At 35.4% G+C, this 23721-nt stretch overlaps 4 protein-coding genes across 7 annotated transcripts; all 4 read left to right on the forward strand.

Annotated features, from left to right (window-relative positions):
• The first annotated feature begins 148 nt into the window (after nucleotides 1-148).
• Nucleotides 149-16241, forward strand: LOC135837465 (carbonyl reductase [NADPH] 3-like). Of its 3 annotated transcripts, none has more exons than XM_065352741.1 (6): nucleotides 149-650; nucleotides 784-912; nucleotides 1053-1196; nucleotides 13355-13593; nucleotides 13782-13987; nucleotides 14104-16241. In XM_065352741.1, the coding sequence occupies exons 1-6, from the start codon at nucleotides 531-533 to the stop codon at nucleotides 14226-14228; spliced, it is 963 nt and encodes a 320-aa protein (XP_065208813.1). In that variant the 5' UTR covers nucleotides 149-530; the 3' UTR covers nucleotides 14229-16241. The 3 variants fall into 3 exon arrangements, with proteins under 3 accessions (XP_065208813.1, XP_065208814.1, XP_065208815.1); XM_065352742.1 differs by having other exon boundaries at nucleotides 14119-16241; XM_065352743.1 differs by lacking the exon at nucleotides 1053-1196.
• LOC135837461 (uncharacterized) lies at nucleotides 3331-12679 on the forward strand. Its single transcript, XM_065352736.1, has 2 exons — nucleotides 3331-3489; nucleotides 10276-12679. Exons 1-2 carry the CDS (start codon nucleotides 3475-3477, stop codon nucleotides 12055-12057), a joined length of 1797 nt encoding a protein of 598 aa, XP_065208808.1. The 5' UTR covers nucleotides 3331-3474; the 3' UTR covers nucleotides 12058-12679.
• A 458-nt stretch (nucleotides 16242-16699) lies between the features above and the next one.
• LOC135837464 (carbonyl reductase [NADPH] 3-like) lies at nucleotides 16700-18607 on the forward strand. 2 transcript variants are annotated; one of them, XM_065352739.1, is made up of 6 exons: nucleotides 16700-16982; nucleotides 17126-17287; nucleotides 17381-17512; nucleotides 17633-17877; nucleotides 18041-18249; nucleotides 18342-18607. In XM_065352739.1, the coding sequence occupies exons 1-6, from the start codon at nucleotides 16851-16853 to the stop codon at nucleotides 18449-18451; spliced, it is 990 nt and encodes a 329-aa protein (XP_065208811.1). In that variant the 5' UTR covers nucleotides 16700-16850; the 3' UTR covers nucleotides 18452-18607. The 2 variants fall into 2 exon arrangements, with proteins under 2 accessions (XP_065208811.1, XP_065208812.1); XM_065352740.1 differs by having other exon boundaries at nucleotides 17126-17254.
• Nucleotides 18608-20881: 2274 nt separating this feature from the next.
• LOC135837468 (carbonyl reductase [NADPH] 3-like) lies at nucleotides 20882-22536 on the forward strand. The gene is made up of 6 exons (XM_065352747.1): nucleotides 20882-21076; nucleotides 21198-21326; nucleotides 21417-21548; nucleotides 21642-21880; nucleotides 21968-22173; nucleotides 22309-22536. Exons 1-6 carry the CDS (start codon nucleotides 20948-20950, stop codon nucleotides 22416-22418), a joined length of 945 nt encoding a protein of 314 aa, XP_065208819.1. The 5' UTR covers nucleotides 20882-20947; the 3' UTR covers nucleotides 22419-22536.
• The last annotated feature ends 1185 nt before the right edge of the window (nucleotides 22537-23721 follow it).

The raw sequence follows: 23721 nt of genomic DNA on the forward strand, positions 1-23721 counted from the left end.
TAGTGGCTAGTCTTATTTATGGGCACATGAGAAAAGTTTTTTTTGTTTGTTTTATTCCAACCTCTCAGAATCGTTCACTCAATTTTTTAATTTTTTCCATCTTAAAGAGGCCTCCATGTGAGAAGACCAATTCATCAATGTTTTGAGAAACCGCAGGGAGTTTTATCTTGAAAGTAGGAGGGCAGGAGCGGAGATAATTTAAAAAAATTTTACCAGCAATGAAAAATTTTCAACATTTTTTTTTTAATTCATCATTATTTTTTCCTGCTTTGGGAATCTTTTTCTTAGCGTGCCTGAAAACTTTAAATTTGGTGAGAAATTTTTCATAAATTCGCAGATAGGTAATTATAATTAAAAATTAAAAAATATATTATCTGATACGTACTTAATTTCTAAGATTATGTTGATAAACATCAAATTTGTATAGTACCTATGTACCTACTCATAAAAATCGAAAGTTCTCAGATAAGAGTCGACTTCAAGTTTATAAAATAGGTATTGTGATAGATAAATTTTTGAAGCTTATCCGAATGAAAGTGGCAGATTGTTCTAGTTTATGGATTTGCTTATCACTTTATTATCTCATTCTAACGCTGAATCAACATTTTATATTAGTTTCCAGTTCATCTACAATGAAAAAAGTTGCAGTGGTAAGTTATAAAATTTCACCTCATCTTATCGGTGTAACATTTTACATGTTTGAATATTTCAATAAATCAAGTCCCTGTTTAAATTTTGGAAAATCATCTTCATCCCTGCTATTACGTGTTCAAACATAAATAGGTTACAGGTGGTAATAAAGGAATAGGATATGCTACAGTTGAAGGACTTTGTCAGAACTTTCCCGGAGATGTCTTCTTGACAGCTCGAGATGAAGGTCGAGGATTAGCTGCAATAACATCTCTAAATGAGGTAGGTACATTGGTACAACCTACATAAATGTCGAAGTACCTACGTATGACTCGTGAACGAAAGTATGTTGATATAGGAGTACATGGACACCAATGTACATTTATGTATAATGTTTATCAAATTGTTTTATTTTTATGCAGATGGGTTATCATCCAAAATTTCACCAACTTGATATCACCGATGAACAAAGTATCATCAAATTTAATAATTATATTTTCCACGAATACGGAGGATTAGACATATTAATAAATAATGCCGGGATTGCTTTCTGTTATAACGCAAAAGTAAATAACGAACGAAGAATTGATTATTTTCAGTTTTAATATACACCAGAAAACAAATAGGTACCTACCTAGAAATATTTATAACGACGTGCACATTAATCATCTCGTTACCTATCTATCGTGATGTATAGTCTGAGTAGGTATACAAAAAAATTCTTAGGAGCACATTTCACATAAGGGATTAGCGATTGTTACTCTAGTATAGGAAAAATAATTGAATAGGATTCTAGATAGGAACTGAAGGAAGAGCGGTATCCATTTAGCGTACCTAATTAATATCGATGCTTATGAAACTATATTCAGTTGGAAATGAAGCACATCTATTAACAAATTTCATTCACTTGAGTTCTGTAGCATAGGTCATGTTAATTTGCCTGAATTTATTTGGGTAGATTAACCTATCTACATATTGTTCAATGATTCTGGGCTTAAGTGATGAGAGTGGGGAAAAGTTGAACTTATGGACGTTAGGTAAGTCCTACCTAACGTAGTAGGTACCAATAATAATTCGAATGGTGATTAGTACGGACGTTTTGAAGTGTTACGCGATCGCGTTATATAATTAATCCTTTTTCTTTTCATGTTTTTATTTTTCTAATAATGTTTCGAGTAAGAATAAAATGAATTAGTTTCGAGTGTTAAATTTGTTTGAATTTTCGATAATGATTTCGTGTTTTAATTCGATTGAATCGGTTTTAATTATGGAAGAGTAGACCTGTGTCACGTAAGCCAGTAATGGCGGTGCTTAGGCACACGCCTAGATAATGGTGTGAATTTAGGGAAAATTCTTCTTAGATAGGGCTACTATATAGTCATGGAAATTGACTCCGTCTTAGTTTATTAAATCAAAATTGTCAAGGTAATGTCAGGTTTAGAAACTAATAATTAAATATATCAGGTATGATATTTTATTAGCTCTTAGAAATTTAGATAATCGAGTAAACGATTCAAATTTATAATGTGTCGAACATCGTAATTATTCCTATGAATAATATTTTATAATCGAATAAATACTTATCACCTAAAAGAGGTTACGATCTCACCTTATGCTTTTGGAACTTTGATAGGTATTTACCTATTTGTATATAGTCCCTTTATCTAACCTTTTTTGATGATAGGAAATAAATTACTCTCTTGTTTAGACATTTTAATTATCTGGAGTATAGGCAGGTTCCTTTATGTTACTTTCCTGTAGAATTACCCACTTATCCTATTTAGTTATACAAGTCTAACTCCTTACCTACCTATTTGGACACGCCAAGCTTTCCCCAAAAAATGATTCCTTATTAAAATTATTTAATCCTATACCACAGATAATTAAAATTGGCGCCCAACGTGGGGCAAAAGTTTGTGTCAATTTAAGTAGGTAAGACTTGCCTAAAAAAAATTTCCATTTTTGAAAATTTGTGTCAAAATTGAAATTCGAGAAATTTCGAATAATTTGAATTTTTTATTGAGTAAAATAATGAGAAGAATTTATTTCCATGGCCATAAGTAATCTTATTTCATTTGTGAGCCTTCTGTCTCCAGTTGAAACTGGATAGAAAAATTTCCGCCTGTAACCATGTATCGAGTAGGTAGATACATGGGTTACGTAGATTCGTGTTAAGAAGGTTTTTTCTAGCAAGCACACTGTCAATTGTACCTACTTACGAGCATGAAAATGCGTAAACGAAATAAATGTACTTGTCTAGGTAAAGGTATAATGTATCGAACGAAATTGCATCTCAAAAGACCTTGAAATATGTGTAAATATGTTTGTGTTAGTAGATAATTAGGCCAACTAAATTCTCTCCTCCCCCCAAACGTTTTCGATTGCTTTCGAGCATTCGAGTACAAACTAGCTATAAGATTATAAGAAGTACAGTTTGAGTTGAAAAAAAAATATGAAAAAAGATAAAAATAGCTTCGAGTGATCGAATAGAAAAAGAGTTCCTAGAAAAACCAAACTGCTAGAGTATCTATTGTATTCGTGTACTGCGCATATCCTTATCAGAACTTGTTCACGTTGTGTTCTGTTGCGTAGGTTAAGGCAACAGTATTGTAATATCTTTCGTTGCGTATGTTTCTGTGTTTCGAATGCTTTTAGTGCGAATTTTTACTTTTTCTTTTTGAGCAATTAGTTGATGAATTTGTTCGATTATTTCTTGTGATTGTTTCAAGCTCTAATTTGTAAAGCTTTCGAGTGTGAAGTGCGTAAGAAAGAGTGTCGGCCTGTATTCGAGTTCCTGGTTATTGTTCCAGTCATTTTACTTTGTTTATTCGTTTGGTATATAAAATGGACGCTCCGAAGGTATGATAGGTTTCTAGGAGACCTTAATAAAAATATTACGTGTATTATTATTATCATTAGTTTTCTATGTGTATTATATGAATATTCGAAGGTTGAATAAGTGTCAAAATTTCCTATGTAATAGGATGGCGCCCAACGTTCGAGTATTTTTGATCCACTATACATATTATTCAATCTTCGAGTATGTAGGTATATGTTATTGTTTGTTGTTTTCGATTATTAGGGTTTGTATTACTTTGTTAGACGTTCCTTGACAATTATCAGGGCTTTAGGGTCTAGTTAGGGATTGTTAGGGAATTAGTTAGGGTATATTCACACCATTATCGCGCTGGCTTCGTGAGTTTCGTGTATTGAAGAATTTCTTTCATAGTGTCGAGTAATTCACGCGAAGAATTAATTTAAGATTCGATTTCAACTGATCGATTAGTTCCTGATACTTCGATTATTGATCCAGCGAATCAAGTTCCTGATTTTAGTCGATTCTCACCTGATTACGACGAGTTATCATCGACGGCTGTGTTCGTGACTCCTAAAAAGTCACACAGAAGGTGGTCGAGAAGTTTGCCAGACCTATTGGTTGTTTCTCCCAACGAACTCGAAAAACAGTTGGTTGAGAAACTTAATCCCAAACCTTCTTCGAATATAAAGCTTCATCGTTTACGCAGCTTACAGCATCCAGTAGGTTTTTACAAAGAGACCAGATTTCGTAAACGAATAAAGCCTACACACGATTCTACCAACGACGACGTAGCTCCTGTGAAATTCAGTGATACTTTGATCGACGATTTAAACAAAGTTTTCAACGTTTCGATATTTTCATCTCATCATTCGTTTACTGCATCAGAAGAGTCGCTCAATTCATCTCGAGAACGTCATATTTCAATTTCATCTGATAAAATTTCACTTTGCTCAACTATTCGACGATCTTCGAGTGAATCAGACATATCAACTGTATCCATCAACGAATTGAAAGTTTCTTATCATCGTTCACCTTCAAAGGTTTCACCGAAGAAGTCACCTGTAAAAGTCGATAAAATGGATCCTTCAAACATGACTGTCGACGATATTAAAAAATTAATGGCTGATCACGAAAAGGCTACCAGAGAAATGATGGACTGGAAAAAAAGGGCTAGAGAAGCTGAGGAATTCAATGGTACTCGCTTCGAAGATGCTGATGCTACTGGAGGTAACCAAAATGTAACTCAAAACACTACATTTGTTGGAATATCTCCAGCACAAATGAATGCCATAATGACGAAACAATCTGAGTCAATGGCTAAAATGTTCGAGAAATATGGCCCTAAATCTCGTCCTAATTTCGACAATACTCCTCAAGAATCGTGTATTGAGATTCCTCAACGTCACTTTAATCTCAATGCAGCAGCTGATGAATTCGAATACCACATTCCCGGTTCATTATCGTTAATTAAAATCGATCCAGTGGTATTTCGAACTAATGGTGATGGTTCCGAAGGAAAAGGATTCAATCTTCAACAGATTCTCGATAATACAAGATTGAAATCCTGGGAAGGAGCCGAAGATCATCGAGTAGCCGAAGAATTCGTAGTCGAATTTGAAAAGGAGATGCGACCGTACGTGAAAAATAATAAAAATTACAACATTCTCTTTTCAAATAAACTCGAGGTTTGTGGAACTCGTTAATTTCCAAAATCAAATGGATTTGGATGCTCCTTGGCATGAAAATGCTAGAAAATTTATAAAAGAATTTTCGAATAACAACGTGTATACTTCCGATAATACATGTTTGTTTAAAGACAAGAAAAATCCGAACCAAAGTGTAACCGATTTCGTTACATTTTGGTTAAAACGTATGCGTTGGAATCCCTGTGCACCTTCTATATGGGTTGCTGAAATGATCGTCGAAAAAATCAAGCCTTTTGGTTATGAATTTCGAGAAGTGTTTAAGGAAAGCAAACCTGAAGATTCGATTGAGAATTTAATTGCTCGAATAACCAAAATGGAACAAGCTGGCTCAAGAGACATCGAAAGAAGAGATATTAGTGCGTCATCATATTATCATCAACATATGAAATCTCTTATCGATAAGTCTTCGAAGAAAAAGAATAAAAGCGATAATAAATCTTTTTCGTCGTCCGGTTCCAGTGGTTATCAAAAGCCTAAAACAAATTCGAATAATTCCAACAATTCGAATAATAATCGTACAGCTCAACAAAACCTTCTTCTGAAAAAGTTCAAACCAGGTCAGCTGTTTAAAAAGACGATAAATCCGAAAGATCCTAACAGTGCTGATATGAAAAAGATTGCTAGTATCGAAGAAGTAAATTTAACCGAAAATGTTGAAATTTATATGCTGACTGACAAAGGTGAATTTGAAAAAGTCGATCCTTCTAACGAAGAAGAAGAACAAAATAATGAAGAAGAAGAAGAAGATAGTATAACCGTTCGATTGTGTGATTTAAACATGTAGAGGGAAATACTGACGGTCGTAGTATTCCCTCCACCGATCGAAAACCGACCGCTAAAATTATTTCAAAAAAAGGCGATCCAATCAAAAAACCAACTGTTCCAGAACCACCGCCAGTCATCAAAGAAAAATTGTACATTATGGGTGGAAGAATCGCATATATCGGTAATCGAGCTGCACTACAGTTTATGAAATATGTTTGTTTTGATACTTCAAAAGACGAATATATTTTGTGTCAAGATAGCCTCACTGTTCCTCAAATCAACAAAATACTTGAAGAAAAAACGTTCGATATTCCATCAACTGTTGATACTGCGTTGCTGTCTGTTGGTTTGCAAGAATCTGTCTGGACTAAAAAATTCGATAGTTCAGCATTTTATCACCATTTGAAAAAATTAGTCATCAATCTTCGAGATAAACACCATTTCAAGAAGATAATTTTTATGCTGACCGTTCCATTACGAGGTCGCGAAGAAGACCTTGAATATTGGAAAACGCTTCAAGAAGTTAATAGCAAGCTTTTCTATATCGGTCATAAAGAAGAAGGTTGTCGGTTTTGGAACCTATTCTCATTTTTTGTTCAACGCAATGAATTATGGCCAAATGAGAAAAAATGGTACGTTTATACTTACGAAGAGGATATTCTGTATCAAGTTAAACAGAATTTATACGAACTGAATAAATCGACTTCAAAAGAAATCAACTGTGTTTATTGGAGTAACGCATGTTTCCAAAAACTCCAATGGGAAATGATTAAATTCTTCCGAAGTCAATGTCAAATCGATACCAAATTCGAATTCGAGAAAGATCTTGAAGTGAAACATATTCAACAACGAGAAGAACATCTAAGTGGCAGCCTATATGGTCACGTTGATGAACCTGTGATATTCAATCTAAATCACAGTGTTATCGAAGTTCTTAATCCAGTCGATATCGAGTATGTGAATAAAGACGTTTCACCTAAAATCACACTCGAGTTCGGCAAAGTAAAAATTGATGCCTTGATCGACGGAGGATGTTCTCACGTGTTAATTCAAGAAAATGCATATGAACGCATTCTTGCCGAACATCCTGAACTTAGAAAAAGCGAGGTTAAAGCTGAAGGTATGGGAAAACAATTTTCCTTAGCCGCTGGTAAATCACATCCGAAAATTACCAAAATGTCATACGTTACCTTCAGTTTTCCAACTCAAAAACCTCGTAAAAGCGTCTTTCATATCCAGCTTTTCGTTGTGAAAGACCTCAATGCTGAATTAATCGTTGGCCGTAATCTTCAACGAGAATTTAAAATGGTGACTCATATGGCTGAGAATCGTATTCAAGTTCGAGATCCATCTAATGATACTACGTTCGACGTTTTCTTCAAAGATAGCGAAAAAAATCCACATCGATTCGAGTTGAAGAAAGATCCAAAGCAGAAAGATCCAGTCGAAGTAAAATATATCACCGCGATGAAAACCGAAGAAATTTTCTCCATCAGCGAAAATAAAGAATACGTCATCGATGGTGAATTGATGCTTCGAGTCGACGAAACGGTTCAGGATATCAATATTCCTGATCCTGAAAAAGGTGAGTTAAAAAATAGTATTCACGATAATATTGAAATATTCGAAGATAGGATAGGGTTGTGCAATATGTACACGCACACTCTAGTATTCAAAGGTGGAGTTCTGCCTCCTCCTGAGAAAATTTGGGTAAAAACACGTCCTATTCCTCATCGCTACGAAGATGGTGTATTCAAAATTATTCGACAATGGATCAAAGATGGTAAGATTGTTCAACGGCAGTCACCATATAAACTTGGTCTAGTATTCGTTGACAAAGGTGGAGGAAAGGTCAGAATTTGTATCGATGGTCGACCTTTGAATGAATACATTTTACGTCATTCTACTGAAGTACCTAATATCTCGAATATGCGATATAAATTTCGAGGTATGAAATGGTTCACGATTTTCGATTTTAATTGTGGCTTTCTTCAAATTGGTCTCGATGAAAACCAACAAATTGTATTAAGTTTTGTCGTCGATGGTATTCCTTTTGTAATGACAGTAGTCGGTTTCGGTACCGAAGATTCATTGACTGCATTTGTGTACGCTCTGCTGCTTGTATTGAAAGGTTGCGAACACTTCACTGGAGTGTACGTTGATGACGTCGTTGTTTTCTCGAGAACGCTCAAAGAACACCTAGAGCACATTCGTATATTCATGGAGAAAGTGAAAAAGGCCGGAATGACTCTCAATTTAAAGAAAACACAATGGTGTAAGAATAAGATCAATTACTTAGGAATGGTGTTTTCTGAAGAAGGAGTTACCGCTGATCCAGCTAAAATCCAACCAATATTGGATTTCCAAAAGCCAATGGAACTCCGAGGAATGCAACAATTCCTCGGAATGTTCCAGTACTATCGAGCTTATATGTCGAATATCAGTGCTCTCTGCGAATCCTTGTACGCTATGACTTCGAGTAAAGCTGACTTTGTTTGGACTAAAGAAAGAGAACTTTGTTTCGAAGAATTAAAGCAAGAATTAGCTCGAGAAACGATGTTGGTATATCCCGATTTCGATAAACCTTTTTATTTATACTCAGATGCTTCGACTAAAGCCATCGGTGGAGTTGTAATGCAAGAACAAGAAAAAAATGAAAAAACGTTTATGATGCCAATTGCATTTACATCTCGAGTATTAAAAGGTTATGAAAAGTCTTATTCGATAATGGAGTTAGAATTGCTCGCTATTGTACATTTATTGGCGAAAAATTACTATCTCCTCGCTGGTAACAAAGTTCATTTGTACACAGATAATATAGCTGTTACATATCTCAAGAAAAATGACTTATTACCAAATCGAATTATCAAGTGGCTTCTCTATTTGGATAATTTTCGAATCGATATCAGACACATTGCAGGTTGCGAGAATTCTATTGCAGATTTTCTCTCTCGATATACGTTTCAAATTACTGAGAATGATAAAAACTTTACCATATTTCTCTTTAATTATTTACCACCAAAATGTCTCTATACAGAATTTCGACGATTTCGAGCACTTCAAGATCGAGATGACCAAATCAGAATGTGGATGAGTCGTGAGCCATACCAAACGTTACTCGATGAAAAATTGAACTTGATTATGATCCAAAATCGTAATGATCGAATATGGCGAATTTATGTGCCATTAAAACTTCGAAAAGATATTATCCATCACTATCATCACGAGTATGGACATGTTGGCATCACGAAACTCATCAAAATCGTTCGTAGACATTTCGATTGGCCAGGTCTGACAGTCCAAGTTCATCAATTCGTTGCTGAATGTATACCGTGTCAAATCTCATCACGTTCATCATCGAGATTATATGGTCCAATCACACCTATTGTGTCTGAACGTTTTAATCAGATATTATGCATCGATAGTTTTGGTCCAATACCACCAAGTACTGGAGGTTGTGATTCAGTATTCGTTATCGAAGATCACTTTACCAAATATGTTCGATTGTATGCTGTCAAAGTAGTCACTTCTGAAAATCTGATAAAGAAAGTCGAAAGTTGGATCACAGAATTTGGAAAACCTGAAATGATTTTATCTGATAATGGTAGCCAATTTAGTTCTCGATATTGGCGAAATTACTGGAGATTTCAAAATATCATGTTACGATACACATCTCGTTATACTCCAAATTCGAATCCTGCTGAACGAATCATGGCTACGATTGGTTCCAGTATGCGAAAATATATCAGTCGCAAGCAGAAATCTTGGGCCAGAATTTTACCATCAGTCGAGAAAAAACTAAATTATACCGAAAGTTTAGTTACTGGATGTATTCCATTCGAAGTGGTGAAAAAGACAGTGGTTCCAGATCCTTTAATAGATATCATCAAGAAAAGACATGTTCCAGCTAATATCGAAAAAATCGTCGCTGATAATCACAAGAAAGATCGTGATCGAAAAATAGAATATTTCAAGAAATATTTTAAACCAGTCCGATTAAAAGCTGGTGAATTGGTTTTCGTTAAAAATCGAGTTCTTTCTAGTAAAGAGAAAGGAATATCAGCGAAATTATCTGATTGTTGGAAAGGTCCTTACAAGGTTATCGTCGAAAAGAAACCAAACGTGTATGAACTTGAAGAATGTGACAATCCAGAACACGTCATAAGCGAGAATATCAAGCATTTGAAAAAGTATAATGCGAAAACAGACACTCAAACCTTTAGGGAAAAAGTCTTAAGCCTTCTCGTCGAAATGTCTGCTAGTCTAGTCTCTTAGTTACTGATACATAATATTGTATATTTCGATATTCGAGTAGTAACTAACCTAGAATTGTGTTGTATTTTTCTTTTGTTTTAGATCCACAATAATCGATTCTATTCCAAGTGTAGCGACTGTCACGTTCACTTCATCAAGAATGAATTTATTCCCGACGATCGAGTGTTTATGTGTACCCCCCAGTCTGCAGAATTGGATATTATCGTCGAGCGAAAAGAACAGAAATTATTTCCATTTATTGGATTCAACTACGAATGCCCGATCCGTCATCGAATTAACGTTCAAGTCGAGTCATTGAGTTTTTCGGAAGCTTTGAAAAAAGCTGCGTTCGAGTTTTTGCTCAATAAAGTCCGTCTATGCGTTAACGAATTTCTGACGTTGACTTTTGGCTGCGACTACTTACTCGATGAATTTAAGCCAACCACATTCGACCGTTCGCTGATTCGTTCCTTCTCAACTTTCGTACCTAATGAATTGTTGATCATACCGAATATGGATGAATTTATCTCCTGCGCATTCAACGATTTACCGATTTCTATCAGACCCGAGAATCCAGAAGCTCCTGAAAGATCATCTATTTCGAATTCGAATTCTGAGTCATCGAGCATCGAAAATCAGTTGAAGTCATCTTTAAAGAAAACAAAATCGAAAACTGATGACGACGTACAATTTGGAAAAAAGAAACCAGCTGCGAAAACACCGGCGGTAGACTCGAATGTAAAAAAGAACGTTTCTTTTGGTTCGAATATGAATCTTTCGTTGAATTCAGGCGCTTCGACTTCCAAGCAATCTCTCGCTTCTCCGGACACGTCGGTACCAAATGCGAAAAAATCTGCCACCATACCTGAGATCATCGAACCTCGATTCAAGCCGATTCCTTCTAACGCCATTCAAGTCGCTCCGGAATATTTGATCGACGAAGATAGAATTCCAATTAATCGTATTCACGCCTTCATCCCATACTATTACGAAGGAGAACCTTTAAGAATAAATTTCGATTGTCCGGTGAGTGCTTTTCAGAATCTATATATCGAAATTTGGCGCGGTTTAAACAGAGGCATATACCAACAATTCCAAATCATTGAGCCGATGATCGAAAGTTACAACCGACGTCAAACCTACGAAATACCGAGAATCGAGACAGAGGCTAATGCGTGGAAAAACCACTTGAACCTCGTGAGAAACACATTTGAAAATGATTCCCATAACGCTCGATATTTGTACGGACCGATTTGGACTTACATAAGTTTACGAGATGCTTTAGCATGGCCATTTACCATCCTGGGCAAAGTGCGAAATCAACCGATCGAAGTAATTTACGATTCCCGGTTACAGCATTCTCTCGTGTCGAATTCGGTGGTCAGTTACTTGGCTTGGTCGAATCCGGGGTTGATTACAAAGCAAGCACTCGAAGCGGAGACGGTGATTTATATTCCTTGGCGCGACGATTTTCGAGTAAAAAGTAACTTTTCAGTATATTTTCCGATCACTCTCAACCCTGGAATGCCAGGATACGAAAATGACGAGCATATCGTCAACTGCTACGTTACTGAACTTCACCCTTATCGGATTTCTGGTGAAGTTAAAGGTACCATAATTCTCGGACGGAATTTTACATCGAATATTATCAAATACGATGATAATAAGGTCGAATTTACGCTCAAAGGTACGCGAACAAATCCTACTCCTCGAATAGTCCGTTGCAAGAAGATGTTGCCATTGATTCGAGTAGATGGCATCTTAAACACCCTTCGAATAATGTCACCCGATCAACTTCGAGCGGAATTCGAACACATAATCCTCTACATTCGAGCGAAAAAGACGAAGGATGGAGTGGACGACGGTCGCTACGACGGTAAATAGGTTTCGTTCCTTTTTCGAGTTTGTACAATGTTATTGTTTCTTTTTCGAGTATTTTTTGTATTTTTTCTTTTTGTTTTTCTACTGATTTTGACTATGTACCCGATTATGACGTTTTTTCTCGATTGTGACCTTTTTTGTATTTGTAATTTTTGTTTAAATCAGCAGCTGTGATTTATGATCTTTTTATTTTATAATTTTCGAGTTTTTTATCTTTAATTTTTTATCAAATTTTTGTACTTGTTATTCGAAGATATTTTTAATTTGAAAATTTTCCAAAGTACAACTTTTTCCCAATCTCCTCACTTCAGTTTGCCAGGGGAGAATTTTATGTAGCATAGGTCATGTTAATTTGCCTGAATTTATTTGGGTAGATTAACCTATCTACATATTGTTCAATGATTCTGGGCTTAAGTGATGAGAGTGGGGAAAAGTTGAACTTATGGACGTTAGGTAAGTCCTACCTAACGTAGTAGGTACCAATAATAATTCGAATGGTGATTAGTACGGACGTTTTGAAGTGTTACGCGATCGCGTTATATAATTAATCCTTTTTCTTTTCATGTTTTTATTTTTCTAATAATGTTTCGAGTAAGAATAAAATGAATTAGTTTCGAGTGTTAAATTTGTTTGAATTTTCGATAATGATTTCGTGTTTTAATTCGATTGAATCGGTTTTAATTATGGAAGAGTAGACCTGTGTCACGTAAGCCAGTAATGGCGGTGCTTAGGCACACGCCTAGATAATGGTGTGAATTTAGGGAAAATTCTTCTTAGATAGGGCTACTATATAGTCATGGAAATTGACTCCGTCTTAGTTTATTAAATCAAAATTGTCAAGGTAATGTCAGGTTTAGAAACTAATAATTAAATATATCAGGTATGATATTTTATTAGCTCTTAGAAATTTAGATAATCGAGTAAACGATTCAAATTTATAATGTGTCGAACATCGTAATTATTCCTATGAATAATATTTTATAATCGAATAAATACTTATCACCTAAAAGAGGTTACGATCTCACCTTATGCTTTTGGAACTTTGATAGGTATTTACCTATTTGTATATAGTCCCTTTATCTAACCTTTTTTGATGATAGGAAATAAATTACTCTCTTGTTTAGACATTTTAATTATCTGGAGTATAGGCAGGTTCCTTTATGTTACTTTCCTGTAGAATTACCCACTTATCCTATTTAGTTATACAAGTCTAACTCCTTACCTACCTATTTGGACACGCCAAGCTTTCCCCAAAAAATGATTCCTTATTAAAATTATTTAATCCTATACCACAGTTCAGGTTGCAGCCACTTACCCTTTTGCTGTGCAAGCGAAAGAAACAATTCTAGTGAATTATTTTGGGACCAGGAAAGTCTGCGATGTAATGTTTCCTATTCTCAGACCACATGCCAGAGTCGTGCACCTTTCTAGCGCATATGCTCACTTGCTTAGAATACCATCTGAAGCATTGAGGAAAAAATTATGGGCTGATAACCTAACCGTTGATCATCTAGATGGATTGATGTCAGATTTTGTAAGGTGAGAGTGAGACAAGCTCATCGGAACTCTCTTATCTATTCTGATACCTATTGATTATTAATTACCTATTATGTGGGGTAGTCTAAAATTATTACTTCTGATTACCTATACCTACACTAAATCAACGAAAATTTACTTTTAATAATTGTCCAATTCAATACCTCATACCTGGGTAATACCTTTTCCAGGTCAGCTGAACAAGATAATAAAGTAGATATAGATTGGGGAGTAAGTGCTTATTCCTTGTCAAAAGTCGGTCTTTCTGCTTTGGCGAGAATTCAACAAAGAGAATTTCTCAATGATCAACGTGCGGATATTGTTGTGAATTCGGTGCATCCTGGTTACGTTGTTACTGATATGACTAATCATAAAGGAACGTTGACAATTGAACAAGGTATTGTGCCATTTGGGCTTAGGTAAAATTATCCACGTAGGAAAGTCATAAATTTTATGCTAAATACGGTTTACCTATCTTTCCTAACACTGTGATACCTATTGGATCTGATGCAGTTTTACTTATACCAGGTGCTGAACCCTCTTTATATGCAGCTCTTCTTCCGGAAAACATTACAGAACCTAAAGGAGCTCACATTTTGCAAAATAAAACCATCGTCGATTGGACTGCACCTTTTTAAAAAAATTGTATTTCAATACTTAGGTACTTAATTGTGCTGCCAACGTTATCTGTATGAAACATTTAATTTTTTAATAATCTAAGCATGTGATAACGTATTAAGTATTTTTAATAAAAAGATTTTGACCAGAAATGAAATTTTCAAAAAATACCTACAATGGGCTATTTTGGAATTTGGAAACATTTTAAAACTGGACGAGGAACGATAAATTTTTTGAAAAATTTGGATTTTTGTGTTCTCAGTTGAGATGTGCTCTATAGGCTACAAGGAATAAGAAGAAAGAGAGGCTATTCAGAAGAATTTTGACACGGAAATGAGAAATTTTTTCAATAATTTTTACATACTTTCAATTTATTCCATTTTCTTTATTGTTTCCACTTTTTGGAGGCTTAACATCAGGGGACCAAAATAACTCAGAAGTTTCGATCGAAAATAAAAAATATTCAAAAACTTGTTATTTACTTAGGTACTTCAATTTTTCGTTTCTTTCAAAATTTTCAACTTTGGAGAAATGTCTCCATGGAAAGGAATCAATATTGTTTGAGGGACCGAGGGAAGCTTGATATAGTGCAGTATGCCTTCACCTTCTTGGTGGTCATTCTCCGATAGATTACCTAGCTAGGGGAATCGTCGTAATGTGGGAACTATGTACACATAACTCATTATGTGTATGATACACCTGGTATGGTAATAAACTCAGACAATGCACCCGGCTTTGGACATAAAACTACCTTTTTATGTACAAAGGGGTGAGCTGAGATCTTCTGGCTCGTGGCCGCCTGCTATAGGAATCTAGCCACGATCCTCACTTGCTTTCCATCGTCTGCAGCGTGGGGTTACAAGTGGCATTGTGCTTACATAGTGTCGAATATGTATAGTCTCTCGACGAGACATATAACTTATATTTTGGCTATACCATTTCGAGCATGGTTAATTTATTAATATTAAACTCAATCGTCGGTAGAGTAATCAACGTAATTGTAATTATTATCTATCTCGATTATATAAATCATCCTTTGCGGCTACCTTTAATGAATCCGGACATTAATAGGTAGAGCGTGCGTTACGTGTGTCTCCTATTAAAGTAAAGCATCCACCGTAGAGTCACTAGTATTGGGGTAGGCTCAGGGAAGAGGTGGAGAGACGGTCAGCAGTGTTAGGTAAGTAGGTACTTACATGGTGGTGTCTCCACTAATTAAATATAAGTTAGTAATAATTAAATAATATTATCAGCATCCTCGGGTCTAGGACAAGGATCTTGACCTGAAGATAGGTATATTGTTTGATACCTATTTGCTCATTAATAGCTTCCGATGAAGATATTAATGTTATGTATATGGACCACATGATCGGCAAGAGTCTTATGGCATTGATCATAGATTCTCATGTTGGAGTGAAGATCGAGTATAGAATAATTAATTCCATTAATTATAATAGAATCGATGTCTTTAGACCCAATAAAGGTTATCATCGGAATAATAGTGTTAGGTGTTCATTTCAATATTATTCTAACATTTAGTTGTATCGTTGAACTAGGATTGGAAACCCTTGTCTAGCGGCATAAATAGACTTTGGCTAAATTCTCCCCCCTTAGGTAGTTTCTCATGTACCCCCTTTTAAAGCAATCATTCACTTAGAGATCCTCCTATCCTAATCGTTCGTTTCATCAACGACCTCATCATGCTTGTTAATCCCTTCTAACCATAGCCAGTAATGATGATTTCAACGATATCAAGCTCATTCCGAAGGGAAGATAGATTTAAATTTCGATCAGTTTCAAACATTTTTTACAAAGTTTAATTTTTTATTCATGTTCTAATTTTTCCCAAATTTGGAAAATCGTCATAAGAGGACATGTTTGAAGATCGTGGGAAAGTTTTTATCTAAAAAAGGGGGGGGGACTGTCTGGAAAAATTCTGACGCAGATATTGGTACCTACGTATTTTTATAAAATTACCAATTTCATTTGTTTTATACATAAAGACACCATCATTGTTTGAGGGGGGCGGAGTGGAGTGGGTTGAAGAAGGTTTTTAAAAAAAGCCAGTTGTTTAAAAGAGTTTATATTTGATCAAGAAATAAGAAATCTTCAAAAAATGCTTACAGATTCGATTTGCTTATTTTATTCATTTTCTAGTTTTTACCAACTTTGAAGGGCTCCACAAAAAGAAACTAACATAATTTGGGCGCCCGAGGGAGGTTTTTTTTTGTTAAATAGAAATTCATGGAAATTGTTTTTGAGTAAGTAAATGAAATTGGATTTGAATTTTTTTTTTAACAGAGAAGATAAGAGAGTCGATACGATTTTTTTGTTACACTTGATGAAAAATCAAAACACGTGGAATCAATTTATCATGAAATCCAACATCGTAAACATTGATGATTTCGCTCTCGTAGATAACAGGTCACACACGAGATCCCCAAGTATACCTACTTAGTACTTACATATCTGCTTATATAAACAAGTTTTAATAACATTTCTCAGAAATTTGAAGATAGGTAATTAAGAATCTTTAATATGTTTTGTAATTTTCAAGATTGTTTTGATAAGCGTTAAATTATTCATATATGCACTCATAAAAATCAAAAGTTCATAGAGAACCGACTTATAAATTTTTGAAAATGTTATGCAAATGGAAAGTGGCAGATTGTTCTAATAGTTTATGGATTTGCATATCACTTTATTATTTCATTTTAACGCTGAATCAACATTTTGTATTAGTTTGCAGTTCATCTTTGAAAAAAGTTGCGGTGGTAAGTTATGAAATTTCAACTCATCTTATCGGTGTAAATTTTCATGTTCGAATATTTCAATAAATCAAGTATGTACCTACCTAATTACCTATTTAAATTTTTGGAAATCATCTTCAACCTTGCTATTATGTGTTCAAACATAGGTTACAGGTGGCAATAAAGGAATAGGATATGCTATAGTTGAAGGTCTTTGTCAGAATTTTTCCGGAGATGTATTCTTGACAGCTCGAGATGAAGGTCGAGGATTAGCTGCAGTAAAAGCTCTAAATGAGGTAAAAGTAGAAGAGTATGGCTCACAAACGAAAGTAGATAGGAAGACATGTACCTATTTATGTATGTACTTCTTAAACAACCAACGTACATAATTATAATGTTCGTTAATTTTTTTTTATATACAGATGGGCTATCATCCAAAATTTCATCAACTTGATATCACCGATGACCAAAGTATTATCAAATTCAATAATTATCTTCTCCACGAATACGGCGGATTGGACGTATTAATAAATAATGCCGGGATTGCTTTCAAAGTGAGTTTGTTTTGAAACCACTTGCAAACATATTCTTACATCAGTCTGATAACCTATCAAGCTATTGAGTTGAAAATGAAATGCATCTATAATAATAATAAATTTCATTTTTGAATTCAGGTTGCAGCCACAGACCCTCTTGCAGTGCAAGCGAAAGAAACGATTCGAGTGAATTATTTCGGTACCAGAAAAGTCTGCGATGTAATGTTTCCTATTCTCAGACCACATGCCAGAGTCGTGCACCTTTCTAGCACACTCAATTACTGTCACTTGCTTAAAATACCATCTGAATTATTGAGGAAAAAATTATCTGCTGGCAATCTAACCGTTGATCATTTAGATGGACTGATGTTGGATTTTGTGAGGTGAGAGTGAGACTAGCTCAGGGTTCACTTACCTATCTATTCTGATATTGATTACATGTGCATTATATTAGGTACCCATGTGAGGTAGCCAACGTTTGCCTGAATTAAAATTTATATTAATCGTCAAATTCATTACTTACATACCTACTTATACCTTTTCCAGGTCAGCTGAACAAGATAAAGAGGTACATCTACACTGGGCGGGAGCAAGTGCTTATTCTGTATCAAAAGTCGGTATTTCTGCGTTGACCAGAATTCAACAAAGAGAATTTCTCAATAATAAACGTATGGACATCGTTGTGAATTCGGTGCATCCTGGTTACGTTGATACTGATATGACTAGTCATAAAGGAACGTTGACAATTGCACAAGGTAGGTACATTATCATAAATTCTATACTAAATATGGTTTATCTTTCCTAACAATGTACATAATACTTATTCGATCTGATACAATTTTATCAGGTGCTGTGTCCTCTTTATATGCTGCTCTTCTTCCGGAAAACATTACCGAACCGAAAGGAGCTCACATTTTGCAAAATAAAACCATCGTTGATTGGACTACACCTTTTTAAAAATAATTATACCTACCTATTTGTATTTGAATGGGCAATTGTGATGTCAACGTTATTTCTATGAACACATTGTTTAATAATCAACTTAGGTTCCTATGTGAAATGTATTATTTTTAATAAAATGATTTTGACCAGAAATGAACTTTTCAAAAAGTACCTACCTACCTACTTACTTACCTTCGTCATTATTTATCTTTTATTTTTTACGATTGGAGGGCTTTGGGAAAGGTCTCCGTACAAAGAAGAGAATATTGTTTGAAGGACCGAGGGAGGCTTCTTCTGAAGGAGAGATTTAGAAAGATTTAGACTATAATCCATACCCTCGGCGGCGTAGTAGGTAGAGCCGCGGACCTCCATTCACGAGGTACCCGGTTCAAACCCAGCTACAGAGGCAAGCTTGTGCGTGTAATTAAAAAATCTTTCGTGCAATTATCAACATTACACGTCAAGTACTGTGGGACTACCAGTTTGGCCGAGCTAACAGATAATGCACGCCATCTGTTAGCAGAATCAAAAAGCTGAGACTGGTTCGAGCATCTATAGAGGTCAACACTGAGGAGCTCAGGGTCTCTAAACTACCCGGCTAGCTCCAAGGTGCTTGTGTAGATGTCACTAGAAAGCAACGGGAAACTACTAGTGGAAGCTCGAAACAACGTCGATTCCCTAGAATAATCGCAGTGGCAATAGGCATACGCCTCCACCCTGTTAGGGTACCACAAAAATGCGATTTCCAATGTCCTGTAAAGGATAAGGAACCACGACGACGACGACACGAAAAAGTGCTCTAGAAGTCGATTTTGTATTTTTTTTTTCGGGGTCCAAAAAAATGCGCTGCCAAAATGAAGGTACTACCTGCCCCATTCAGAAAAGTGCAATTTTGAAATTTTTTCCCCGCACAACGAGGGGGTGGACCCTCAAAAAGGTGATTTTGGGGATATGGTCGGGACCGAAAAAACTCACCGGGGTTGTGTTGGGGGACTTCTCCCAATGCCAAATATGTCATTTTTTTCCGTGAAACCCTGCACAACTGCATTCTATGGCACTTTGAATGCGATTTTTATGCATTTTTGGCCATTTTTGATGGTAAAATGGCTCTTATGTCCAGGATATGGCTGGGGACCGAACGATTCTTGGACGTTTGTTAGACAGGGCTATTTGAAGCCCAACTGCGCAAAAACGGCGAAAAAATACGATCACAGCGCGATTTTATGAGCACTAATAGGCTGGTTACCACTCCCCGACCCCCAGAATTAAATAATGCATTGTGTATTCGATAATATCGATGCGACCCATCAAAATAGTATAAAATTCCGCGCTGAACTCAAAAATCGCAATGATTTTTAATTCTGACCCCCCCGCGGTGAAGTTTTGCCCCCTGAACTGAATTTTGAAGCAAAAATATTCCCAAGCAGCGAATATGAAAATCAATCTGATTGCGTACACATAAATCCTCAGTATCGACCTGTAATGTGCAAAGTTTGTTTAATATCATCGTTATATTCAGTTCAGGGGGCAAAACTTCACCGCGGGGGGGTCAGAATTAAAAATCATTGCGATTTTTGAGTTCAGCGCGGAATTTTATACTATTTTGATGGGTCGCATCGATATTATCGAATACACAATGCATTATTTAATTCTGGGGGTCGGGGAGTGGTAACCAGCCTATTAGTGCTCATAAAATCGCGCTGTGATCGTATTTTTTCGCCGTTTTTGCGCAGTTGGGCTTCAAATAGCCCTGTCTAACAAACGTCCAAGAATCGTTCGGTCCCCAGCCATATCCTGGACATAAGAGCCATTTTACCATCAAAAATGGCCAAAAATGCATAAAAATCGCATTCAAAGTGCCATAGAATGCAGTTGTGCAGGGTTTCACGGAAAAAAATGACATATTTGGCATTGGGAGAAGTCCCCCAACACAACCCCGTTGAATTTTTTCGGTCCCGACCATGTCCCCAAAATCACCTTTTTGAGGGTCCACCCCCTCGTTGTGCGGGGAAAAAATTTCAAAATTGCACTTTTCTGAATGGGGCAGGTAGTACCTTCATTTTGGCAGCGCATTTTTTTGGTCCTCGAAAAAAAAATACAAAATCGACTTCTAGAGCACTTTTTCGTGTAGGTATCGATTATAGTCTAATTAGGTATCGTACCTACAATTTCGACCAGAAATGAAAAATTTTCAATTTTTTTTAGATTTGGAATTGAAAAACTTGATGAAAATAGGTAGGTAGGTATCAAAAAACATGGAATTATTTTCTCATAAAATCTAATATCGTAAACACCTATATAGCTGAAAAACAAATGTGGAAATAAAAACTTGAAATTGATAATAAATTTCCCGGAAATTCGCAGATAGGTAGGTAATTAATAATGTATCCGATTCGTAATTCTCGAGATTATTTTGATAAGCACCAATTTTTATAAAATCAAAAGTTCTCAGATAAGAGTCGATCGACTTCGAGTCTACGAAATATCGTTATTGATTAAAAATTTTTGAAAATGTTATGCAAGTGGAAAGTGGCAGATTGTTTTAGTTTATGGATTTTCTCATCACTTTATTATCTTATTCTAACACTGAATCAACATGTTGTATTCGTTTCTAGTTCATCTTTGAAAAAAGTTGCAGTGGTAAGTTATAACTTATCAAATTCCAACTCACATCTTATCATTGTAACATTTTACATGCATGTTCGTCCTATTTTAATTTTGGAAAATCATTTTCAACCTTAATATCATGTTCAAATCCTAGGTTACAGGTGGTAATAAAGGAGTAGGATATGCCATAGTTAAAGGCCTTTGTCAGAACTTTTCCGGAGATGTATTCTTGACAGCTCGAGATGAAAAGCGAGGATTAGCTGCAGTAACATCTCTAAATCATGTAAAAAAGTAGAAGAATGACTCTCAAACGAAAGAATAGATATAGGAAGACAGCCTATAATGTTCATCAAATTGTTTTATTTTCATGCAGATGGGCTACGATCCAAAATTTCACCAACTCGACATCACTGATGATCAAAGCATTATCAAATTTAATAATTATATTTTCCAAAAATACGGCGGATTAGACGTATTAATAAATAATGCTGCGATTGCTTTCAAAGTGGGTTTGTTTTGAAACAACACCTTGGTCAAGATATTTAGTAGAAAATGAAATGTGTCAATAGATGATAATAAATCTCATTTTTGAATTCAGGTTGCAGCCACAGACCCTTTTGCTGTGCAGGCGAAAGAAACAATTCGAGTGAATTATTTTGGTACCAGAAAAGTCTGCGATGTAATGTTTCCTATTCTCAGACCACATGCCAGAGTCGTGCACCTTTCTAGCATACTTGGTCACTTGCTTAGAATACCATCTGAAGCATTGAGGAAGAAATTATCCGCTGACAATCTAACCGTTGATCATTTAGATTGGTTGATGCTAGATTTTGTGAGGTGAGAGTGAGACTGGCTCAGAGTGTTCAGTGAGCCAAAATTTATAGGTAATATTTGTCAAATTCTCTACCTACCTACTTTTTCTAGGTCGGCTGAACAAGATAAAGACGTAGATCTACATTGGGGAGCAAGCGCTTATTCTGTATCAAAAGTAGGTGTTTCTGCTTTGGCGAGAATTCAACAAAGAGAATTTCTTAATGATGAACGTGCGGATATTGTTGTGAATTCGGTGCATCCTGGTTACGTTAATACTGATATGACTAGTCATATAGGACATTTGACTATTGAAGAAGGTATTGTGCCATTTTTGTCTAATTATATCTAACAAGTGGGAAAGTCATAAATGCTATAAGGTACCTACTAAATATGGCTCATCTTTCCTAACAATGTAACATGATGGTATTCAATCTGATGCAATGTTATATCAGGTGCTGTATCCTCTTTGTATGCTGCTCTTCTTCCGGAAAACATTACCGAACCGAAAGGAGCTTACATTTTGCAAAATAAAGCCATCGTTGATTGGACTGCACCTTTTTAAAAATGATTGTATGTACCATAGGTAATTATGCTGTCAGAGGCATTTCCATGAAAAATTCCGTTGTATAATAATCTATGTGAAATGTATTATTTTTAATAAAAGGATTTTAAGCAGAAATGAAATTTTCAAAGTACTCACGTCAATTTTTAATTTTTCACCCTTGCAGGGCTTTTGGAAAGGTCTCCGTAGAAAGAAAATAATATTTTGAGGCACCAAGAGAGGCTTTCTCTGAAGGAGAGATTTAGAAAGATTCTAATTTAATTTCAACCAGAGATGGGAAATTTTCAATTATTTTTTACAGAGTTTAATTTTTTTCAGATTTGGAAATTCGTCGTTGGAGAGGATCTGTTTGAAGGCCGTGGAGGGGGAGGGGATTCTTATTTGTAAATGTTCTGACGCAGTATCGATATTTTTTTGGGGAGTGATTTATCGGCACGACAGAAATATGCATTTTCACGACGAAAAAATGACATTTTAACGACAAAAAAAAAGATATTGCCTGGGAAAAGAATCTTTTCACGACGAAAAATGTTTTTAAAATACAGTTAATGAATATGAACGACGATATAAGGTATTGCCCGACAGCCCGACAGAATAATTTAATGCACGTCAGGGTGTCTGGCGAGTGGATGTCAAAACTTCAGATTCGCATACAACCGGGTATGACTTTTAAAAAAACGTTATATGGACAAGTTGCCTATCATTGAATTTGAAGGGGCAATGGAGGTTCGGAAAAAAATTGGAGTAAAACGTATTTTTGACCTTGGGAATAGGTAGTAGTTAGGAAAATAAACAAATTTCGTTATTATGAATTTTTGCCTAACTTTGAAATTGAAGGGACTAGAAACATTTTTTTTTTAAATTTTAGAAAACCGTGTTTTTGACTTTGGGATTGGGTAGGACTTTGAAAAATAAACAAATTTTGTTATTATGAATTTTTGCCTACCTTTAGAATTGAAGGCGTCAGAAATATTTGTTTTTCTTAAAATACTTTTTAAAAAAATATTTCTGATGCCCTCAATTTCAAAGTTAGGCAAAAATTCATAATAACAAAATTTGTTTATTTTTCAAAGTAAGTACCACCCAATCCCAAAGTCAAAAGCACGTTTCTCGCAAATTTAAAAAAATGTTTCTATCCCCTTCAATTTTAAAGTTGGGCAAAAATTCATAATAACGAAATTTGTTTATTTTCCTAACTGCTACCCATTCCCAAGGTCAAAAATACGTTTTTCTCCAATTTTTTTCCGAACCTCGATTGCCCCTTCAAATTCAAAGATGGGCAACTTGTCCACATAACGTTTTT

This window comes from Planococcus citri, chromosome 2, assembly GCF_950023065.1.
Source record: "Planococcus citri chromosome 2, ihPlaCitr1.1, whole genome shotgun sequence".
NCBI classification, from domain to species: Eukaryota; Metazoa; Arthropoda; class Insecta; order Hemiptera; family Pseudococcidae; genus Planococcus; species Planococcus citri.